This window comes from Panthera leo, chromosome B3 (genome assembly GCF_018350215.1).
Source record: "Panthera leo isolate Ple1 chromosome B3, P.leo_Ple1_pat1.1, whole genome shotgun sequence".
Classification (NCBI taxonomy): domain Eukaryota; kingdom Metazoa; phylum Chordata; class Mammalia; order Carnivora; family Felidae; genus Panthera; species Panthera leo.
In genome coordinates, this window is record NC_056684.1 from 5,261,010 (window position 1) to 5,284,006 (window position 22,997).

The 22,997-nt window shown below is 45.7% G+C and overlaps 1 protein-coding gene across 1 annotated transcript in view; it reads left to right on the forward strand.

Moving 5' to 3' along the window:
- The window catches only part of BLM (BLM RecQ like helicase), an 87,960-nt gene extending 65,236 nt beyond the window's left edge, over positions 1-22,724 (forward strand). Inside the window, exons 15-22 of the mRNA XM_042940934.1 lie at positions 7-202; positions 2,446-2,636; positions 6,827-6,974; positions 13,144-13,343; positions 13,809-14,001; positions 16,694-16,816; positions 19,126-19,327; positions 22,371-22,724. Coding sequence (XP_042796868.1) covers positions 7-202; positions 2,446-2,636; positions 6,827-6,974; positions 13,144-13,343; positions 13,809-14,001; positions 16,694-16,816; positions 19,126-19,327; positions 22,371-22,548 — 1,431 coding nt within the window. The 3' untranslated portion in view covers positions 22,549-22,724. The remainder of the gene's footprint in view (positions 1-6; positions 203-2,445; positions 2,637-6,826; positions 6,975-13,143; positions 13,344-13,808; positions 14,002-16,693; positions 16,817-19,125; positions 19,328-22,370) is intronic.
- The last annotated feature ends 273 nt before the right edge of the window (positions 22,725-22,997 follow it).

Below are 22,997 nucleotides of genomic sequence, written 5' to 3' on the forward strand. Positions count from 1 at the left end.
CATCAGGTTATCTGTGCAACAATAGCATTCGGAATGGGGATTGACAAACCCGACGTGCGATTTGTGATCCACGCGTCTCTCCCTAAATCCGTGGAGGGTTACTACCAGGAATCGGGCAGAGCGGGGAGAGATGGGGAAATATCTCACTGCCTGCTGTTCTATACCTATCATGATGTGACCAGACTGAAGAGACTCATCTTGAGTAAGTCAAGCCCCGTTGTAGAGACATCCTGTCCTTTTCAGCCTCGTGATAGTAATCTCCTCCTGCTGTTGTGGTACTTCTGGTCCAGTTTCCTTCAAATAGTCGTAGAAAACTAGAAGTGTTTATGTAGATATGGAAATTTTACTTCAGTTCACTTTTATCGCACAAGTATTACACGCTTGTCATGTAAAACTCAAATGATGCAGGCGTGTGTATATGGACGTGCATGAGGCAGAAAGTTTCCAAAGCATGCTTGTATACAGTTCTACTCTAGGAAAGAACCCCAGCTGTTGGTCTCCTTTGTCCTTCCAGATTCAATCTCTGCATGCGTCCTTGCGTGTAACACATATTTCAAACACGCAGAATGGTAGAATGGAAGGAGTAACAAACGCTCATGTACCACCAGGTTAAGAAATAAAACCCCCCGTATGTCCCTCTCCCATCTCAACCCCCCACCCACCCCCCATCAGAGATAAGCAGTATTTTGTATTTGCTGTTTACCCCTGCCAAGTGCATGTATTTTGCAATGTGAGTGGGATGTGCCTTTCTTACGTAGACGTACAGTGACCTTACTGTTTTCATTCTACGCTAAGATGTAGCCACGTGTGGTTTGACTACCGAGAATTCCATAGTACGGTTTATTCCATGTCCACTTAACCAGTCCTCTTTGAATAGAGACCTAGATTATTTCTTGGTTTTCACGTTATCAGCAGTGCAACATCGAGCAAAATCTTTGTACGGGTATCTTGGGGCGTTTGTGCGCTTGTGTACATAGGGTACGTTTCCAGACTTAGACTTGCCAGGTCAAAGCCGATACGTATTTCAGAGTTTTGTTATGCCCTTTGCCCGTTTTTCTATTACTCTGTGCTAGTTAAATGTACTTCCTAAGTACGTTTTCTAGTTTGAGACTGCTTTTGAACGGACCCCGCCAGAGATACTACATATGGGATGTGACAATTACCAGGCACCGTGCCAAATATTGTATCACCTTTTTTGCTCATAGTCCCTATCTTTTCAGGCAGAGTTTGTCCGATGAAAAAAGGGAGCTTCGTTAAGGTTTTGTAACTTGCCCCCAGGAGCCCCCGTGAGCAGCAGCAGCAGTAGGATGGGGGGCAAGTGGAAGGACAGTGGTAGCGATACTGACAGAGGGCATCGCTTGGCACCCGCCGTATGCTGCCACCTTCACTGCTTGATTATATCCCTTCGCTCAGGCTGCACGACAAGCCTGACAGGTGCTGCCATTTCTCCCCTCATTTCACGGACGAGGAGGTGAGATGCGAGCCAGTAAGCGGCAGCGCCCTGTCGGGGCCCGGGTCTGCCTGACCCCCAAAGCCCACGCCCCTTGCACTCTATGTAACGAGACGATTCTCGGTGAAAAAATGAAACTTTTAAACTCAGTGTGTCCATGTGTGTTTTTAAACAGAACCTGTATTAAGTTAGGTCCAAACAGTTTAATAAGCATTTAAAGTCTTAAACACTTAGCAACATTTTGGAAAAAAATAGTACTCGTAAACTAGAAAAACAAATTTTATTTTCTTTCTTAACTAACCGCAGTTGCTTGCCAATGGTAAGTATGTGTGCGTCATTCTCAAACCTTGAAATTAGATTAGATGCTGCTACCCTTACTTCCTGTTTCACACGGGTTTTCTGGAGGTACTTGTTTTTATCCCAACAGCCTCCAACACTTCAGTTTCACAGAGACGAACATGGGGCGGCCCCGCAGACTAGCATTTTGTGTGGTGCCAGGAGATGTTAGGTACTGCTGTGTTTCCCTGACTTTTAAAATACCCCGCAGTATTCACCGCAGCACCCCGGGGCTCCTCAGCACGGTTCTGGAGCCACTGGCTTAACTGCTTCCATCCCAGATGCCCAGGGAGGCGTGCGGCCCGCCGCCATAGTTCCGTGCTCTGCTGACTTTGGACGTGCAGTCAAGTACATGAGTGTCTGATAAGTACAGTAAAGTTCAGTCAGATTTTCACTGTTGGGAACAACGAAGATTTGAAAAAAATTGTTCAGCCACTCTTGATGACAATCTTCATTTATTCCTATGAAACTAAAAATTTGAGGGATAAACATACTCAGTTGATTATACTATAGAATGATGTTATGTTGATATATAATGGCTACTAGTAATTTTATTTCATTTAAGATTTAAAATTACATTATTCTAAACATTTTTGTAGTGTTTTCTTCTATTTTTCTACTCTAATAAGTGTCTTTACTATGTGCTTCACCTCTTTCAGTGGAGAAGGATGGAAACCGTCATACAAGAGAGACTCACTTCAACAATTTGTATAGTATGGTGCACTACTGTGAAAATATAACAGAATGCAGGAGAATACAGCTTTTGGCTTACTTTGGTGAAAATGGATTTAATCCTGATTTTTGTAAGAAATACCCAGATGTTTCTTGTGATAATTGCTGTAAAACCAAGGTAAAATGAGAAAGTTTTAAATTCTTTGTAATTCAGGAAATTGCTAGGACTTCGTTTTTTCTTTCTTAATTTAGCCAAGTTAGGTTACCGTACGTGGGCCCCCGGGGACTGAACTGGGGAAGGTGGCTTCTTCCCCATAGTAATTTGGAATGGAAACATTTAGTATTAATTCTGTGGAATAGTTTTCAAATTAGAAGCCTATGAAAAGTTTACTGGACCTGTCCAAAATGCTAAGGTTATAGATGTGTACCAAAGGTTACAGAATATTTTAGAAATACCGTTAATCTGTAGATAACCCAAAAAGATCTGACATGTACAGGTAGAATATTTAAATCAAATTCCAATTTATATTGGAAGAACTCTTTTTCAAAAGAGTTATACTAACTAGTGGACCGTGCATTTGAATCAGGTCAATTACGTTATTCTATAAATTGGTTATTTAAAACCTATAAAGAATGAATAGCAGTAGCTTCTAGATGAGTTTGTTTGCTATTGTCTGTCCTAAAAATAACTGTGAGAAGTTGTTAAATTCATTCATCAGGTACTTTATTTGACCTATCATGGTGATTCTGTTTTTTTTGTTTGTTTTTTTTTTTTTAACGTTTATTAATTTTTTGAGACAGAGAGAGACAGAGCATGAACGGGGGAGGGTCAGAGAGAGAGGGAGGCACAGAATCGGAAACAGGCTCCAGGCTCCGAGCTGTCAGCACAGGGCCCGACGCGGGGCTCGAACTCACGGACCGCGAGATCGTGACCCGAGCCGAAGTTGGACGCTCAACCGACAGAGCCACCCAGGCGCCCCGGTGATTCTGTGTTTTAATGTCTCTGTACTTAACAGAGCATTTTCACATTATTTGAAACGTTGGTGGGCTCCCGGGTGGCTCAGTCGGTTGAGCGTCCAACTTCGGCTCAGGTCACGATCTCGTGCTTCACGAGAGCCAGCCCCGTGTCGGGCTCTGTGCTGACAGCTCGGAGGCTGGAGCCTGCTTGGGATTCTGTGTCTCCCTCTCTCTCTGCCCCTCCCCTCACTTACGCTGTCTCTGTCTCTCAAAAATGAATAAACGTTAAAAAAATTAAAAAAAACAAAACAAAGAAACGTCTGCAAGGTGCTAGGGATTCACAGATGAACATGGTGTGGGCCATAGACTGGAGGGGGACAGACAGACAGACATGGATTCACATAATCGTGATACCATGTGAAGAATAAAGTAGTTACAAAGATCTGCAGCGCTGGCCAGAGCAGAGGGTGATGTACCCTCCCTTGGGGTGGAATCGTGGATCGGCGGCCATCCCCCACCCCCCCGCCGCCCCTGCCTCAGCCTGCCCCCAGCCCTGCCCTGTAGATGCTGCCAATCACTTCTCGTTTAGCAAGTATTTGTTGAGTGCCTGCTCTGGGTCAGGCGCTGTTCTAGGAGTTTGGGATGCATCGCTGAACAGGATATAAGCATCCTTGCCCTCGTGGGGCTTATGTTCTAGCAGAGGGAAGCTGAATACAAAAGCGTAAGTGCGTGTCAAGCAGAGCAGTATAAGGAGTCAGGAGTAGCGGGTGGGGGGCACAATGCGGTATTGGGTAAGGTGGCCCAGGGAAGTCTTATTGCAAAGATGCAGTTCCCTGGATGTGGGCATTCTTGGCCCCAAGGTGGGGCGGGGGGGCATACCTGTGCATTGGGGGGATAGTGGGGGAGCCCGTGTAGCTGAGCAGGGCCAAGAGTTAAGGGGAAAGGAAAAGGCAGGCCAGAGCAGCGAATGGAGGGCCGAGTAACTGGAGGCGTGGTGTGACCCTCCCCCCCCACCCCAGCCAGGACATTTGGGGCAGGACGTTTGGCAGGATGGATCAGTTAGGTTTATGGTATATCGAGTTAGGTGTGTCTGTTAACTGAGGAATTCTGGAAAGAGGCTTGTGGTACATAGGGATTTGGGCATATAGGTGGTGTTCGAAGCCACGTGCGCAGATGAAATCTTCCGGGATTTAAGTTTAGACCGAAGAGAAGAAAACCAAACCTCTGAGCCCTGGGACATTAAGAGGTTAAGGAGAAGAGGAGGAGCAAGGAAAGGTGACCAAGAAAGAGAAGTAGCAAGGTCAGAGGAAAACCAAAAATACGCCCAGAAAGTGGTTCAGAAAGGAGGGTGTGCGAGCCACTCAAACCCTGCCGCTAAGCTAAGCAGGGAAGGGGCCAGGAAGACACCAGTGGATTTAGCGCCACGGGAATCGAGGCGGCTTGCATTTGTTTGACCAGTTTCAGTAGATGGGGGCAAAACTGGAGACGGTGAATATAGAGAACTCTTACCAGTTGTGCTTCAAGGATGAGCAGAGAAACGAAACAGCAGCTGGCAGGGGAAGCAGCCCGTGGCTGCACTGATAGGAATGCACCTGTCCGGGATGAAACGTTGACACGTGAGGAGAGAGGAGAGAACCGCTGGAGCAGTGTCCTTGAATAGACGGGGGGGGGGGGGGTGGGGGGGGGGTGGGGGGGGGTGCGTCTAATGTGCAAGTCGAGAGATTGGCTTTAGGCAGGAACCTAGAGAATTCATCTGAAATAGCAGGAGGAAAGAGAAGGCCGTGCAGGACTGGCACCGGTGATCGATGTTGTGAAGGAATCTGCAAAAGCTCTCTTCCGGCTGCTTCAGTTTTCTCAGTGAAGAAGCAGGCAAGGTCGGCAGCGGCCAGGATAAGAGAGTGATTGAAGAGCAAGCAGAATGGGAAGTGGCCGGCTAGGACAGTTTGGCAGACTTTATCTTAAAGGGCCAGAGGAAATCCGTCAGGCTTTGTGCGCCTCGGTATCAGGGTCTCTGTCACGGGTACCCAGCTCTGCTCTCTTAGCCCAAAAGCAGACATAAACCATAAATACATCGATTTTCCATGGCTACGTTCCAGTAAAATTTGATTTACAGAAACCGGCATCCAGCTCGTAGGCCACAGTATGCCGACTCCTGCTCTAAGAGAGCAGAGGAGTGATAGACTGGGGATGTATGATGATCACCTGGCCGCGGTCAGGGTCCCCCTGAGCTCTGTGGCCATTTGCTGAAAGCGCAGACATTCAGCGTGGTTGCGTGTGTTTCTCCAGCCAAGTTCAGCTACTGAGGTACAGGCACGGAGTGGTGAAGAATTGGATCTACTGTGTGTCAAGCAGTGAATGTGATGAGGTGGCCTAAGGGCCAGGGAGTTGAAGTTATGTGGACCAGTAGTATTGTAATGACCGGTGTGGAATTTAGGCTGAGTCAAGAGATCGTCTGATGGGAACCCGTGGATGGGCAGGCCCGGTGGATTGTTAGGCTCAGAATGTACTAGATGGCGTGAGGTGGCAGTCGTAGAATGAAGGGGTTGCCGTTATTAGTGAGGCCAAGGTGGTGGGCATGACCGTGGACGTGAGCACCTGGCACTCACAGAGGACAGGGTCACTAGGGCAGAGGAGATCAGGATGCCAGAGGCCAAGGTGTGGGGGATCATCTGTCTGCTGAGTCACCAAGAATCAAGGCAGGAATGGTGTGGAAGGGGAGGGCCAGGGCCATGTTTCATGACGGTCCCAGACAGAGCCTCAGAATCACCACTAATTTGTAGAATAAGACAAGAAACCTGTTTGTCTTGAGGTTGTTAGACTGCAGCAGATGAACAAGGGTTAGAAGGTAAGGGGGCTGCATAGACGGAGGCCAGGAGCATGATGCCACTTTTGAGAACAGCGGGTGGTTAGTACTGCGAGTTTACAGAGCCAGGATAGATGAAGCAGACAGGTCCTGTGGTAACGGGGGCTTAAAAAAGTAGGCCGCGTTGGGAGACCAGTGAGAAGGAAAGAGCAAACTGACGAGACCATTAAAAGGGTTGACTGTGCCATCAAAGCCCCAAAAGTGATCAGAGGTCACCATCCAAGTAAATGCCGGAGCACTGTTCTAGAAGGTATGAAGGGTTTGAAAAGAAGTAGACAACAGTCCCACCCACAGCATGCTATCGGGTAATTGAAAGATGAGAGGTATGTCTGTAACACAGCAATAAAACATACATAGTGGAGTGCTAATTGTTCTAGACACAGGGTCAGTGTAAGAACTTAGAAAAGAAAGAACATTTGGAACTTGGGTTTTGGTCTTGGTTTTGGTGTGGAAACGGTTTGTTGTGAGACTACCGTTGTTACTGTTAAACCCTAGCAGTCTAGGTTATCATCTTAATTACACCGAAAGTAATCTCTTTTTATTCATAGGATTGTAAGACAAGAGATGTGACTGATGATGTAAAAGATATTGTAAGATTTGTTCAAGAACATAGTTCAGCACAAGGAACACGAAACAAGCCCCCTGCAGGTCCTTCTGGGAGATTTACTATGAATATGCTGGTCGACATTTTCTTGGGTAAGTCCTCTGTTTTATAGTTGCAGTTACAGCAGTTGAAATTGAACATCTACAGAAATCATCTCAAGTACGTGGAAAAAAATCTCTTTTGTCTGTCTTGTAGAACTTAAGGATTTCAGAACAAAACTTCTTGAGTAACAAAAGAAAATCAGCTTTTATGAATGATAACAATTATTTGTGTAGAATTTATATGTTACTAAGGTGAGGTTTTCACATTCAGAGAAGCAAGTAATAGGGCAAAGTGGGTACAGGGGATTAAGAGGTACAAACTTACAGTTAGAAAATGCAGATGTCACGGGAACGAGAAGCACAGCACAGGAAATGAAGGCGATACTGTCGTAAAAACGTCGTGTGGTGTCAGTCGGTGTCGTGGCGGGCGGAGCATAATGTGTATAGTTGTTGAATCACTATGTTGTACCCCCAAAACTGATATAACGTTGTATGTCAACGATACGCCAATAAAAACAATAGGAATAATAAAAATAGATACAAAGAAAATATTAACGCGTATACAACCTCATCTGAATGAATGGACTATAACTTGCTTGGAGAGTCGCCTGTCGAGTGACTCCCATTTCCGGACGGCAGCCTGGGCAGAAGTATCTGTCTTCTTTTTTTTGTTTGTTTTGAGGCCCTGTCAAAATAATAGTGTGGAAATAAAATGGGGATTTGATTCACAAGGGCATCGGTAACCAGAGAGAGCCCATCGTGAGATTCAAGATTTTTCAGATCTTTCAGGGAACGAATGGAAGCATGTTGACGAGCGGAATGAAATACAGTAAGCCACCGTGCAAAATTAATGAAGGAGAGAGTCTTAGACGAGGAGGGCTCTCAACCAGGCAGAACTCCCGTTATCAGGAGGCCTCAGACTGAGTCTCCAGGTCCTGGGGGTGGGAGTGCAAGCAGAGGAGCCACAAACAGGAGGGGGCAGTTAAAGTCGGCCCACGAAAGAACTCCATCAAATGCCAGCCTGGAATTGATTCCAAAACAAAAATCAAGTGCCCGAGGAATAGAAAGGCAGCTGAGTTAGGGGGCAGAGCCCCCAAGCGGCATTTGGGGACCACCCAGCCTAAAGCAAACCTGCAAACTGGATGTCTCTGTTCACTGGAGGGATTTAGGGGGAAATAGATACAAAATAACGGGGGGCAAACCACTTCAGAAGTTTAACCTGATCCCTGAAGGTTAACTACAACTGGACAGTCAAAGGAGAAACCAAGTAAGTGTTTGACCCTGAGTACAGAGACAATTTACAAAATAAGTAGTAGCTTTAGGGAGAAGGGAGGGCAAACTCATAATTTAGTTTCTTCGCAAAGACTTAAGTAATATTAGAATTTATGGGAAAGAAACAAAGAATGAGAAAGAGCTATTAAAAACTCTAAGTGATTGACATAGTAAATTTAGTGGAAATGTTGGAAGGTAAAGTCAAGAAAATCTTTTAAGACTTGAGCAAAAAGATATATGGAAAATATGAGAAAAAATATAGATCACTTCTTAGGAGATGTGAAGTCTGACAAAATTTTTGAAATAGAATTAGAAGGAATTATCAAATTTCCCTGAATGAAAGAGTAAAAAGCTTTCAGATTAAAATGTCCACCGAATGCCAAAGGAGATGCTTTATGAGATTTAAGAATACCAAGAGTATGGGGCACCTGAGTGGCTTAATCGGTTGAGCATCTGACTCTTGATTTCAGCTCAGATTAGGATCCTAGGGTCATGGGATCGAGTCCAGCATTGGACTCTATGCTGTGTATGGGGCCTGCTTGGGAGTCTCTGTCTCTCCCTCTCTTCCGTCTCCTCTCCCTCTCCCTCTCTCTCTTTCCCTCCCTCTGCCCCTCTCTCCCCAGCTTACTCACCTTCTAAAAATAAAACAAATCTTATTAAAAAAAAAAAAAAGGATAAAAAGAATACCAAGAATAAAGTGATGTTGGAGAAGAAAAACTTTTCCTCCACCCTGTTAGATTTAATGTTTGGGGGCGTGTGAATTAAACTGACAAAAGACAGATTTAATCAAAATGTGGCTCAAAGGGCCTATTAAAATTGGGGCTTAGGGGTGCCTGGGTGGCTCAGTTGGTTGAGCATCTGACTTTGGCTCAGGTCACCATCAGGCTCACTGCTGTCAGCAGTCAGCATGGATCCCACTTCAGATCCTCTGTCCCCCTCTCTCTGCCCCTCCCCTGCTTTCACGCTCTCTCTCTCAGAAATATATAATCATTTTTTAAAAATTGGAGCTTATATACCGTCTTAATAGGGGAAGGGGAAGAGGGGAAAGGACACTTAAAGGAAAACAAATGTTGGGGGTGTTTTTGGAAAGATGAATGGGCCCTTAGAATAGAAGAGAGGGAGATAAGATAGTTTTGTGACAGTGTTTAGGAGTGGTATGGAGCCTTCTCATCTCCAGTGATAAAAACCGGTCTTCTCTGGTTACTCCCAGGGAGAGAATTTATGACATTGGAGTTTTGGGGGGAGGTCTCTGCTTTTTACAGATAAGAGATTTCAGGAACTCAGATGCCTTCTGCTCAAGGTAATTTTTATGCCACAGTGGCATATTCTGGACCCCTTCAGAGATAATCCTGAAAACTGGAAAGAAAGAAACCAAAGCCAAACTGGCATCAGATTAATATCAGCAACCCTAGAGACTAGAAGGCAAAGAAGTGATACCATAAACAGGGAAGCTGACCGATGGGTCCAGGGGGAAGAAAGCCCAGATCCACAGCTGTGAAGCAGGTCCAATGAACAGTCTGTGCAGATTGTAAGAGAAAGTCAAGAAAAACAGGTCCCAAGCAGTGTAGAGAAGGAATAAGAAATGAAAATTTTTGAGAACAGTGAAGGACGCATATTATTTCTCAACAGAAAGAGAAAGGCACTTAGAAATTCCATGGGAAAGATTATGGAAAGAGAGCCAAGGTCAAATATAAAACAAAGGAAATTGTCACACGATTTTGAGTCATTGATAAAATGTACCAAAAAAATGATCCATTTGTCTGGATGCAGTAAACATTCTCCGGAGGGTTACGCAGGAGTCAGGACTTTCTTAGTAGGGACGGAAACTTTGCTGACAACCTACAACAGTTAGAGGCAATGTACAGACTTCAACGTGTGGGGCGCAGGACAGGATGTGTTAATCTTGATGATATAAAAATATAAGTACAGTAAATAAAAGAAAGTACTTGGAATACTCGAGGTATTAATAACCTCCGAGGTAGAAGGTAGAGGGAGTAGCCAGAAGTTCTATCTAAAGTTAGAAAATAGGGGCGCCTAGCTGGCTCATTCGGTTGAGCAGAGTCCGACTTCGGCTCAGGTCACGATCTCACAGTCTGTGAGTTCGAGCCCCGCGTTGGGCTCTGTGCCAACAGCTCAGAACCTGGAACCTGCTTCGGATTCTGGGTCTCCCTCTCCCTCTACCCCTCCTCCGCTCATGCTCTGCCTCTCTCTGTCTCAAAAATAAATAAACATTAAAAAAAATTTTTTTTAATAAATAAAGTTAGAAAATAATCAATACATGAACCAATATTAATGTATAACTAGCCAAATCTGGGGCAAGGGAAAGTGAGAGGTAAAAATGAGATAAAGCTTTATCTTTCACAGTGGGGGTCAGCAGCTAAATTGTCAGGCAGTGGCTCTGGCTGGTGGGATGACAGCAAGAGTGAGGGTTGCCTGTGGAGGTTGCCACCAGAAGGGCTAAAAGCAAAAGCTACTTAAAACATGACTGCCTGGGGCGCCTGGGTGGCTCAGTCCAAAGAGCTCCAAATCAGGGTTGTGAGTTCAAGCCCCACACTGGAGGTAGAGATTACTAAAAAAAAAAAGAAAAAGAAAAAAAGAAAAGAGAAAAGAAAAAAAAGAACAACACAAAACATGATTGCCTTCCAGAAGAGAAGAGGGTGGGACACAGGAATGCTGGTCTTCATTCTAAACCTTTCTGTACTATATTTTATTTTTCCCACATGTGTGCCTTACTTTAATTCAAAAACCAGATAAAGCAATTAATAGGTGTATTTATTTTTTAAAGCATTAATAGCTGAGGGGCGCCTGGGTGGCTCAGCGAGTTTAGCGTCCAGCTCCATCTCGGCTCAGGTCACGATCTTGCGGTTTGTGGATTCGGGCCCCACCTCGGGCTCTGCGCTGCTGACAGCAGGGAGCCTGCTTGGGATTCTCTCCCTCCCTCTCCCTCTGCCCCTCACTGACTCACGAGTGTGCACACATGCCAGAAAGGGAGGGAGGAAGGAAAGGAAAGAAGGGAGGGAAGGAGGGAGGAAGGGAGGAAGGGAGGAAGGGAGAGAGGGAGGAAGGAAGAGAGGAAGGAAGGGAGGAAGACAGGAAGACATTACTAGCCTATAGGAAGGTGGTTTTCTCATTTCCTCATTTGTTCCTTCTGAACGTGCTTGTTCCTCAGGACCAAAGCTGCTTTTCAGGCTGATCTTCTTTTTGTGGATTCTTGCCTTCTAGTTTGGGCCTCTTTCGGTGGGTCAGGAAGAACAAGGAGTTGCAGATAAAATAATTGATTTTTTTAATGTTTATTTATTTTTGAGAGAGACAGAAACAGAGTGCAAGCCGGGGAGGGGCAGAGAGAGGGAGACAGAACCTGAAGCAGGCTCAGGGCTCCGAGCTGTCAGCACAGAACCTGTCTCGGGGCTCGAACTGACAGACCCACAAGATCATGTCCTGAGCCAAAGTCAGATGCTTAAACGACTGAGCCACCCAGGTGCCCCCAAACTGCTAATATTTTAACATGTTTGTGTACAACCACTTACTTATCATACTGTACATATAGTTTATATCACTTCTGTATCAGATATATAAGCATTTCTTAATTTTTCTTTTAAAGTAGTTTTTAGTAATATATATGTTGTCATATTGATAAAATGTATTTTTTAAGTAGTCTTATTTAAGGACATCTTTTTCTGTTGTACTTAAGGATGCAGTAAATGGTGTTTTAAGTACAGCTTCAACTATGTCTCTGCACCTTCCATGTAAATTCCTAGATTACTAAATCAAACGTTTTTCTGACATACTCAATTTCTCATTAGCTCTTACATGTTATTAAGAAAGTTGTGTTTCACTTTGCTTTCTTTTTTTTTTTCTTTAAATTTATTTATTTTTTTAATAACCTCTACAGCTGGTGTAGGGCTCAAACTCACAACCCTGAGATCAAGAGTCACGTGCCTTTCCAACTGAGCCAGCCAGGTGCTTTCCTCCCTTCCCCCCTTTCAAAGCTTACTTCTTTTTCCTGCTTCTTAGCTATCCCCAGCACTAGGGCTGGCCCATGTCACCCAGCCCACCGATACCAGAGCGGTGGTCTGATCTGCAGTGTGACAATTCAGGGATACAAAATCACCTGAAGAAAGAAAAACTTGAATCGTTGAGTATATATGACCAGAAGCCCATCTGACATTTACAGTGTAATTATTTGAAACTCTTAAAGTAGAGCTAAAGCTTTACAAAGTAACTGTTCATTCTGGTTATAATCAGTGTCACAAGACTTCTTAAGTAGATTGTTATAATAAAGTTGTGTTTACAATGAAGACATTAATAATTACAGCAGATTGGATTCGAAACCCAGGACCCAGCCCAGTGCGGTGCTCTCGGCCAGAAGGAGGAGGAGGGAAGGGTGTAGGCTCGTGCCCTGATGTGCTTTTGTTTTACAGTTTGGGAAGGCTTCCTCTGTGAGGGTCACAAAAAATAGAGACTTAAATACTGGGATTGTAAGTGAGAAGTGCTTTCAGGACAGGACCAGAGACAGTATTTATAAAAATGATTGTCCACGTTTTTTTGTCACTGGATCAGTAATGCACAGTTATCCTGATGTAGCACAGTGATACAAAGTGCTTAAAGTTTATATAAACTCTCTCTGATTTCTTTGCTCTAATGTAATGTTATAAGCTATAAATGCCACAGCCTAAAACGATAAGCTTTATTTTGCTGCTGGTTTCGGCCAATGCAGATCATAAAAAGATGAGGAAAAGTACATATAACCATCGAAATTTTAGAGTTCTACTCAAATATTCCCATTTTATGGGAACGGGCGTTTATTTGTGCCATGGGTTTTCCTGTGGAAGAGATTACCTACCTCATTTATCCAGACTGTCACATAAATGACTTTTTCAGCCTCTCCTACTGGAGGCTTCTGACGTACCTATATTTACTAATCTAACTTCTCGGGATTTCTTACCAGGGAGTAAGAGTGCAAAAATTCAGTCGGGGATATTTGGAAAGGGATCTACTTATTCACGACACAATGCCGAAAGACTTTTTAAAAAGTTGATACTTGACAAGATTTTGGATGAAGACTTATATATCAATGCTAATGACCAACCGATTGCCTATATGGTGCCAGGAAATAAAGCCGAAACTGTACTAAATGGGCACTTAAAGGTATGGTATTTTAAATGTTTATTTTACTTTATTACCTTACAGTGAGTGGGCAGAAAATATATTACCGCACATTAAAAGATCTTTTCCAAAGCTTATGGATGCTAAATTTCTATATGCTGTCCTATGTGAACGTATTCTGTTCCTCTTAACTTGGAAAGAGATCTTAAAATTGAACCCAAGTAATGTAGTACCTGTCAAAGTGAATTCGATGGGTTGTCCGATCTCTGAATCATCCTGTATTCGTTAGGTAAACATTTATTAAGAAGCCGTTCTGTGCTAGGTACTGGAGATGGACAGAGGAGAAGTGCTCAGCCCCTGTTCCCAAGGGGCCTCCAGTATCTACTTGGCATAACCGAAATACAAAAAAACAAAAGCCAAAAAATGCAGTTAAGGATTAAACGAAGCCTATATTTGGATACAAGCGCACGTGTCCCCACTCCTATGATCACTTTCTTTCTCACAAAGGTAGACTTTATGGAAACGGAAAACTCCAGCAGTGTGAAGAAGCAGAAAGCTTTGGTGGCAAAGATGTCTCAGAGGGAAGAGATAGTTAAGAAATGTCTTGGAGAACTGACGGAAGTCTGCAAATCTCTGGGAAAAGTTTTTGGCGTCCATTACTTTAATATTTTTAATACTGTCACTCTCAAGAAGCTTGCAGGTGGGTGTGTGTGAGTCTTCTGTTATGTGGCGTAAATTAATAAACCAAAAGTTAATCCTGCTATGAAACTTTTTAAGTGCTCTGATATAGCTCCGTTTATTTTCATTATTTAATCTCTAAATTGAAGGCTCAGGTATGGAAACCAATTTGATAATAAATTTCATATATTGAAAAAAAAGAGACTCTAAATAATAGAGATCAGACTAAGGATAAATAAATAAATAAATAGATAGATAAATAGATAAATAAATAAATTGAAAGCTCAGAAAAACAAATGTAAGATGAAATACAGCCTTTAAGTTACATATAATACTTTGTTATTCAGACATACAGTATAATTTTAATTTTATACTTCTTCCTCTAATGCCAGACATTGGGATGTGGATATTTATAATCTCTACCACCAACTGTCACTCGTTGATTGTGTGTCCATTATCTGCCCGCTTTATGATGTTTGGCCATGTTATGCACAAATGCCTTTGCCACGAGGAGCCAAGTTCCTTATGAAAAGACATTATGTTTTATGCTTCTTTGAACCCGGCCCTAGCACACTGCTGGTCTTCAGTTGAAAAAAACGTGCTGACCTGAGTTATTTCCATAGCTCCGATCCTAATAGGATTGCTCCTGTAAAATTAGGCGTCCACATAGTTGACTGATGAGTGTACATTACCTTCTGGACGCTTCCTTCATAAAATCCCATGATCAACACCTTCTCTCATTTCCATTCCTGTTCCTGCCACTGTAGGGCATGACAGCATTTCATCAACTCTGAGCCACCGTCTATGTTAAGACACTGCTATTTTATAGACAATTAAGGAAGAAAAAAAGGTGCTAATTAAGTGGTGACATGGTGCTTTTATTGAAAGAATTGTTTTTTACTTATTTACATATAGATTTTTATCATTATACAATTCTCTGCATATATGAAAAATGCATAGAATCAAAGCAAGTTGATTTAGGTACTTGTAAAAGTTCATATTCAAAGCCTGACTCTTCGGAATCAGTTTCTGACTCAGTCGTCCATGTCTTTTGTTTGCCCTCGTGTCATTGAGAATGTTAGTGACGCGGTCTTTTTTAGCATGGTCCACTCTTTTCGCCAGTATTTTAATCAAAGCCCGTGTCACCCACGCTGATTTGATGGTGGCGTTTCCCTGATGATGCCAGAGAGCATCAGCGGGCGGAGGCACATCTCAGAAGCACGAATGTGACCCTGCTCTGTCTGCTCTGGGGGCCCTTCTGTAGGGCATGCGAAGCGCTTGGCTGTTGCTTGCAAGAAGGTACAGAATCGTGGCCATTTCCTCAAAGACAGATACTTGTTTTATTAGTGGCAGATCTGTTCCCCGTTACCCGGAGCTTCTCTGCATCCACAGTCACTTGTCCTGTGCTCTCTGGTGGACATCTCGTGGGGCAGGTGAACTGCACACATGCTGACAGCCCGGACAGCCATGACCAGGCCTCACGTGTGCAGGCGGCAGTAGGCATCTGGCCGTCAGCACTTGTAAGCTGCACCTTGACCTCAGGAACGCCACAGCGTGGAAAAGTGTGTCTCAGAGTTGATGGAATACGGCATTTTGTTGGTAGGCTCTTAGCGTAGTTTCCTCCCTGGCCTCCTTAACTCCAGAGGTGAACATTCTGCACATTTTAATCTTCCACAAAGTCGGCCGATAACTCCAACATCTTTCTAGAAAAGGGACAGATTCTTTCAAGGGTCTGCATTTCTGCTTGCCGGTCCGACTTCGTCTTCTGTTAACCCTCCGTGATCCTGCTGGTCTGCCCCTTCTCCTCTCGACGTAGGAATGATGTGAAAATCACAGATTTGAGATCTGCCCTTTCTTTCCTTTGCTCAAGTTGAATAGTAGGAATGATCTCCTCCTCCCTTCCCTAGCCCCGTGCATCTATAAATCCTGCAGACCTAGCCTCTGCAGTGTCCCTGGATCCCCCTCTTCCGTGCGAGTGCACCGCCACACTGTGGCCCCCTGCGCCCTTGCCTGCCCCTGCGGTGGCTTCCTCCAGGCTCCCAGGTTCCACTCTTTCCCCCACAATTCATTTTCCATGCAGCAGCCAGAGCGATCTTTAAAATGACGGGCTTGTCCAGCTACAAGGCTGATGTGCCGTCTGTCTGCAGAGGACTCTTAATGGCCCGCTTGTTCCAGTCCAAATACTTGCTTCACCCCACCTGCGGACGGACTGGAGGAAGAACGGGTTTGGGTTGGGGATGGAGTAAGAATTCAGTGACGGCCTCGGGTTGGATATGCGTGTCTAAAGTGCAGGGGAGAAGTCAGAGCCGGAAATGGAAATGTGGGCGTCCTCCGAAACAGGGAGCATCAGTGTCGCAGCTAGACAAGTCTTTGTTGTGAGAACAGTGGACGACAGCAAAGTGTGCTTCAGCTCTGAGACCCGCTGCACGGGTGCCCACCTCCCGTTTCCCCCGCCTCGTGTCCCGTGCTGTCCCCCACCGTCTGCCCAGATTCACGCACCTTTGCTACTGGAATTGCATGATGGGCTCCTGTCCTCTGGACCTGTCTGCCGCCTCTGTTGGCACTAACTGCCTTTCAGAAAATTGGCCCGGGTGCCTGGTGCCCTGCAGTTAGCTGGCACTTGACAGACATGCGCTGAATGAGCGAATGAGCACGAATTCAGTGGCTTTTCCATGGGTGGTCATTTAAATTCCTAATTTTATGCCCATGCACAGAATCTTTATCTTCCGATCCTGAGGTTTTGCTTCAAATTGATGGCGTTACTGAAGACAAACTGGAAAAATACGGCGCAGAAGTGATTCCAATATTGCAGAAATACTTGGAGTGGACATTGCCAGGTGCAGTATGCAGCTAAATACGTGTTTTCTAAAAGCCTGTTTTAACGTGAAGCACCGCATGTCACTGAATTAGAATTTTGTGGTTTCTGGGTTGTGTCAGTGCCTCCTACACCCTGTCACACTGACGCTCAAGTGCCCAGAGCAGCCCCCGGTGTTTGTGATGTGCCAGGCACCTCTTAGAGGACACTGGTGAGCCCCCCGGGGAGTGCCAGTCCTTGGGCCTGGGAATAGGGCCCAGAGGAGAACCTTTGGGCCCAGGAGTTCCTGTTCTATTAAAGGCAAGTGCCCAAGGAAATCCAAATCTGCCACCGTCGCACTCTGCTATCCCTGGCAGGCCACAATAACCTCGTTGTGCTTGGTTTCCTTATCTGCGGAAGGCACACGTTATCTGACAAACACGTGGAAAGATAAAATTCAGGAGTTTAAATGTTTGGGGAAAATGAACGTGTAGTTGGAATGCTAGATAATCTCATCGTTACTGGAAAGAATCTGCCCAAGTGAGCTTGTTGTTAGCAGACGATCCCGAGGATGCGGCCTGTCACGTCGCCCCTCTCCTTGTGAACCTCATCACTGAGCTACCAGACAGGATTAACTAGGAGAAGATCGGCACGAGGAAGGTTTTGTTATAGAAGATGCCGGTTCCTCTGCCCTCCTCCAGCATATTGCCATGCAGTGAGACGCAAAAGACAAGCCAAGTTCAGTGTTTTTCCTGTTTCTGTAACAAATGGCTGGGGGTTCTTCTCAAGGCTAATGGAAAAGATTAGCAGGATGAGAAATGAGTGAGCCTGTGTTTCAAGTTCTGTCTCTCCTCATTCGTTTTTTATCCATTAACAAAATGCTGAAAAGTGGGATTTTTAAAAAATTCCTCTGCATGGTAATTATTCCATTAAGAGCCTTGCTTTGAATATTGGTAGGAACTTAACATTTGTTTAGTGTAGTAACTTGTCTGGAAGGGGATTCTTGCCCACATAAGACGGGCTGCTCTGTGGAAACAGCCCACAGTGTGGTGACGATCGCTCCCACTTACTGAGGGACAGACGCTGTGCCAAGAGCTTTGCCTGTTTTGTATCATTCAATCCTCAGAACTACGCCCATTTCACAGCCTTTTTATGTCCAAGTCCCACAGCTAGGATGACGGGACGACAGCTTTGCCAGAGCCTCGCTGCCTCCCCGTGTGAACCAGTGTTGGACGGATGAGGAGGCCCGGGGATTAGGGCCCTTCCTGCCAGGCAGGAGGGTGGCTGGAGTGGCCAGGAAATACCTTCCTTCAGAAAATGGAGCTGGGGGGCACCTGGCGGGCTCAGTCGGTAGAGGCTGTGACTCTTAACCTCAGACTGTTAACCTCAGGGTCGTGAATTCAGTCAAGCCTCACATTGGGCATGGAGCCTAGTTAAAACTGAAAGAAAGAGGAAGGGAGGGAGGGAGGAAAGGAGAAAGGGAAAGGGAGGGAGGAAGAGGAAGGAAGGGGAAGGAAAGGAAAGGAGATGTAGCTGGGATCCCTGTTGACCTACAGAGAGGTTTTATGCTTTTTAGGTGCCTTAGGGTGCCAGTGCTTGTGGAAATAGCCACCTTTTTTGCAAAGTGGCGCTTTCATGCAGACCCGTTTCCTGCATAGTATATGAAATGTTTACAGCTATAACGTAAAGAAGTGGTTTCTGACTTTAAAGAATATAAATGGGGCCCAGGGTTTTCTGACACTCGTTCACTAAGTAACCATTCAAAGATGAGGTGCAGAACATAGTTGGTTATGTTTCTCTTCCACTGGGCGCTTTTTCCAGCACGTGTAAAATGGTAAATTGGTCTTATGTAGCACTCCCTACTTTTCGAAGAGCCTCACGGGATTAGCTGCCCGAAGGATCACAGGGACGAAGGCCATACACAACAGAGTATGAGCTAGACCTGACGTCTCTAGTTAAGTTCAGGAGCGTCACAAACTTCTGGGGCTCCCGGCTGGCTCAGTCAGTAGAGCAAGTGACCCTTGATCTCAGGGTTGTGAGTTCAAGTCCCACATTGGGCGTAGAGTTTACTTTAAAAAAAAAAAAAAAAGGTATCTCAAGCTTTTTTAATGAATTCTGCTCTTTTTGCTTTAAAAGTAAATTTCCACTGAGGACTTTGGGGCTCTGTGACATGAAAGAGAAATGTTCAGTTCTTGCAGAATTGTGGAACCCGTGTGGCAGGAGGACCCCCGGGAAGCAGCTGGGTGTCCGCCAGACCGCACCCCTGTGTTGTGTCCGTCCACAGGGACCATCAGTCAGCGCACCCGGGCCAGCACAGCATCGCGTGTAAACGTCTGCCTTGTCTGCTTGCAGCCGATGACGGTTCCCCCCGGGTGAGTCCGGGCAGCAGCAGAGGCACCAGAAGAAATGCCCCTGTGGAGTCCGATGAGGAAATGCCCGTATCTTCTCACTACTTTGCAAATAAGACCAGAAATGAAAGAAAGAGGAAGAGGATGCCAGCCTCCCAGAGGTCTAAGAGGAGGAAGACTGGTTTCGGTGGCTCCAAGACAAAAGGGTACGTCCGTCCTGCGTTGCGGTGTGTGGGGTGGCGGGCCAGGGAGGAGCGGCCAGAAGCGGAGCGGCCCCGGTTCGCTTTGAAGCTCTTATTAAAACAGACTGTCGTTAAACGTCGCCTCTCCAGTTAATGGGGTGATGATTAAGGTTTGAGCCCAAACAGAAACATTTGTTTCAGATTTTTTTTAATCTCTACTCCTAAATTGATTATCGCCTCGGTTTTCTAGTCTGCACGAACATCTCCCGTTTTGACATTACCCTGGGGGGGGGGGGGGGTATTTTTTTTTATCAGTGCTCTTCTTAAGGGACTTTTCCACCTAAAATATTATAAATCATATCCTGGCTGAGTAAACAAAGGGTTTTGTTTTTTATGACCATCAGTACCTGCTATGCCACTTTCACTGCTACAGAACGTGCGGGCCTCCACCTGGCAGTCCTCCACGCTCCCAGTTCGGTTATACCTGGGGAGAGCCAATCTCCCCACCTTTGCAGGGTAGCAGAGAAGAGGCCACAGCAGGTGAACCCAAAGGTCATGTCAACCAGGCCTCTAAGGGTTGTGTCTCCCCTCCCCCACACTTGCCTGGCCCCTGGGCTGGGATGCGGTGACTTTGGGGCGCTGTTTGCACGCCCGCAGGGAGTCGGGTCCTGGGTGATGATCTGTGCAGTGTCCTTATTCTTGGTAATTGCACTGGTCCTGACAGCGCCTTCTTCTGACAGCCTCTGCCTTTGCCTTGTGGGTAAGTAAGGTCTGGCGGGACCGTGACCTTCCCATCAGTCTGGAGAACCCGGCCCCCAGCTACCTGCACATTCCAACACAAAGGGCTTACAGAAAAGAGGGAACAAGTCCTCGGTAAACTTTTACAAGCTGTTGTGTTTTTCTTTGCAGTTTTTCTACCTCCTTTCCTTCTGGGTAATAAAAAACAAAACTGGGCTGGGGGAAGAGGAAGGAAGGCAAATGTTACCAAATTGTCATTTTCCTGTTAAGTCCATAAACAAGCATCTTGTACATGCTAATCCTTCTGCCAGGGTACAGAAGCTAAAGGCATTAGTAAATGTTACTTTAATTTTGTGGCTTTTAGTGCGCAAGTGACCAGCAGATGTTCTTTGGTGGGGACATTTTTGTACTTTGCTCATTTACTCCTCCGTTTGGGGAAATAGCCATTTCCTCAGGAGCTCATGGAGTAGAAGGAGAATGTAAAAGGCATCTGGTCTAGACCCCTGGGGTTTATGACGAGGGGAAGGCTTGCGTGAGCCTCTCCCCAGCCCCGGGGCTCCAGGTCCCAGGTAGGACTGGACTCTGGCTGGCCCACGCCTGGCCCGAGCACCCTCATTTCTGCACGTCGCCCACGGAGATCCCTCACACATGATTATGATCTGACCATTCTTACTTGTTCGGACAGAGCACCCCATATTTCAGTGTTCGTTGCCCTTGGCTCCCTTTCCAGTTTTCCCGACTTCTGTTTATAAGAGTGAAGCACTTTGCCCTGTGGGTTAGAGCTAACCTAAGAAGAAACTGTAAAACTCACACTTACCCAAACGCCAGTACCAATTTTGATGCTGGTTGTTAATTAGCTTGCGTGTTTACAATGGGAGTCTTTTCTAATCCCTACTGGCCAAAACCACGGAGTTTTGTAACTTTTTTTTTCCCCCCCGCCCTTGTAGCAGCCTCGAACGTGTGCTTCATTCTCCTCATTTGCACTAAACTGCTGTGATGGTTTCCCAGTCTCCAGTCTGCTCACCTGGCTGGGAGTCTGCGCAGCAACAGAATACAAGTGGCTCTTTGCCAGAGACCTTAAGTCCCCACCCCGCCCTCAGAGTTTTACATCTCCAGAATAACACACAATGAACCGGTTGTGTTCCGGGCCCTCTGAGTGGGAGTAAAATGGATGGCCCGGGTGAAATGGAAACTGCTGTTGGCAGATTCATTCTGTAAATCAACATAAACAGCAGGTTTTCGCTCAGGGCTTAATTTCTCAGCAGGAAATCAGCGTAGGGAAATTTAAGGCTGCTTCTCTGCCGGTGGAGCAGATCTTTGCCAGTTCTGCAGTAAAACTGCCCTCCAGCAAGAGTTTAAAAATGTGGAAAAACCACTCTTCACCCAGCCCTACCAGAATGTCCTCAGACCCTGGCCCCCAAATTCAGAGATAGGAGGCCACTTGGATACCCCGATGCCATGGAATTACCTCTGGGCATAGACTCAGCGCGGTTACAAGCCTTGGAAAATGCCCGCACAGGGAGAGGCTTCTGCTGTTATCCTAGTAGAATGCTGGCTCCCTGACCCTTTCCTTTGGTTTCTTTGTGGGGAGAAAAAGAAAAGCTGATATCTTTGGGTCAGTGAGGGAAGTGAGGTGCGGGAAGGACTCTGTAATTGGCTGGGCCAGGGCTCCTGCCTGGTTCGAAAGGCAGCAAGCAGGAGGTGAGAGTGGGCTAGAGAGCCGGCTGCCGGTGACGTGGCCCTGACACGCAAGCAGACCCAAGCGCCTCCCCGGGGAGCCACATCTGCAGCCTCCCCCTTGCGGGTCCAGGAGGAGGCCCCTCTGTGCTCTGCTCACAGCCCTGCGGGCAGGCACTCGCCCACGCAGCTACCTTTCTCCGAACTGGGCAGTCACAGTCATTCCAGAGTGTCTGTTGTCCGGGCATTTGGGACCGTAAGCCGAAGTATTCTCGCTTCCTTCACTTGGTCAGAATAGATTAAGGAATATGGATCTGGGCCATGTCGTCGTCCAGAGGGAAGGTTTGACGATCAGCGGTGAAAGGGGTGGGTGGGGGCAGGCACAGGAGGGCTGTCCATCTCAAGTCACAGAATTAAGAAACGTCTAAGACAAATTCAAGGCAAAAGTGTGTGAAGGGCAGTAATCCTTCATTCCTCGAACTGTAACAGAAACTTCCTTACAGGGGCCCCTGCGGGCAGCAAATGCACAGACACGGAAGACCAAGGAAAATCACGGACTGATTATATAGGTCCGCGCAGGTTAAGAGCAAGAAGACTGTTCGCTTTTGGTTTTATTTAACATTTTCGTTTTCTTTTCTTTGTCACATTTTAGGGGGTCCACCACGTGCAGAAGGATATCTGCTAAAAGTAAACCCTCCAACATATTTGGACCCCGTTCGCCTTTGCCTGGTCCCCAAGCAGCACCGGGAGCCAGTAGAAAATTGGGGATTATGGCTCCACCAAAGCCTATAAATAGACCGTTTCTTAAGCCTTCGTATGCATTTTCATAACAACCAAATCTCCATGTACATAGATCTCCTTTCTCGTTTGTCAGCGTCTCACCATCTGTGAACATAAAGCTGTTAGTTTTGTTGTACCATTTGTAATTTTTACCCGTAACTATTAATATTTAAATAAATGCTTGGGGTGACAGTTCTTATTTTTAAAATAAACGTTTTCTTTTGAATAAGCATGATTTGCCGCCACGGCAAGCCTTGTGGCCGTTGTTTCTCAGAACGTCTGAAGCAGCAGCTGAATCATCTCAGAGAGATTCTGAGCACGACATGAAACACTGAGGCCGCAGGAAGAGACACGCGTGGGACACTGTGAAAGTGTAAAACTGCAGAAGGAGACGTAAACAAAATTAAAAGACAAATGACAGAGAAAATAGGAAAAAAAAAATACATGACAATGTCAATAATGCAGAGTGCCTATAAATCATTAAGAAGAAAAAAAGAGT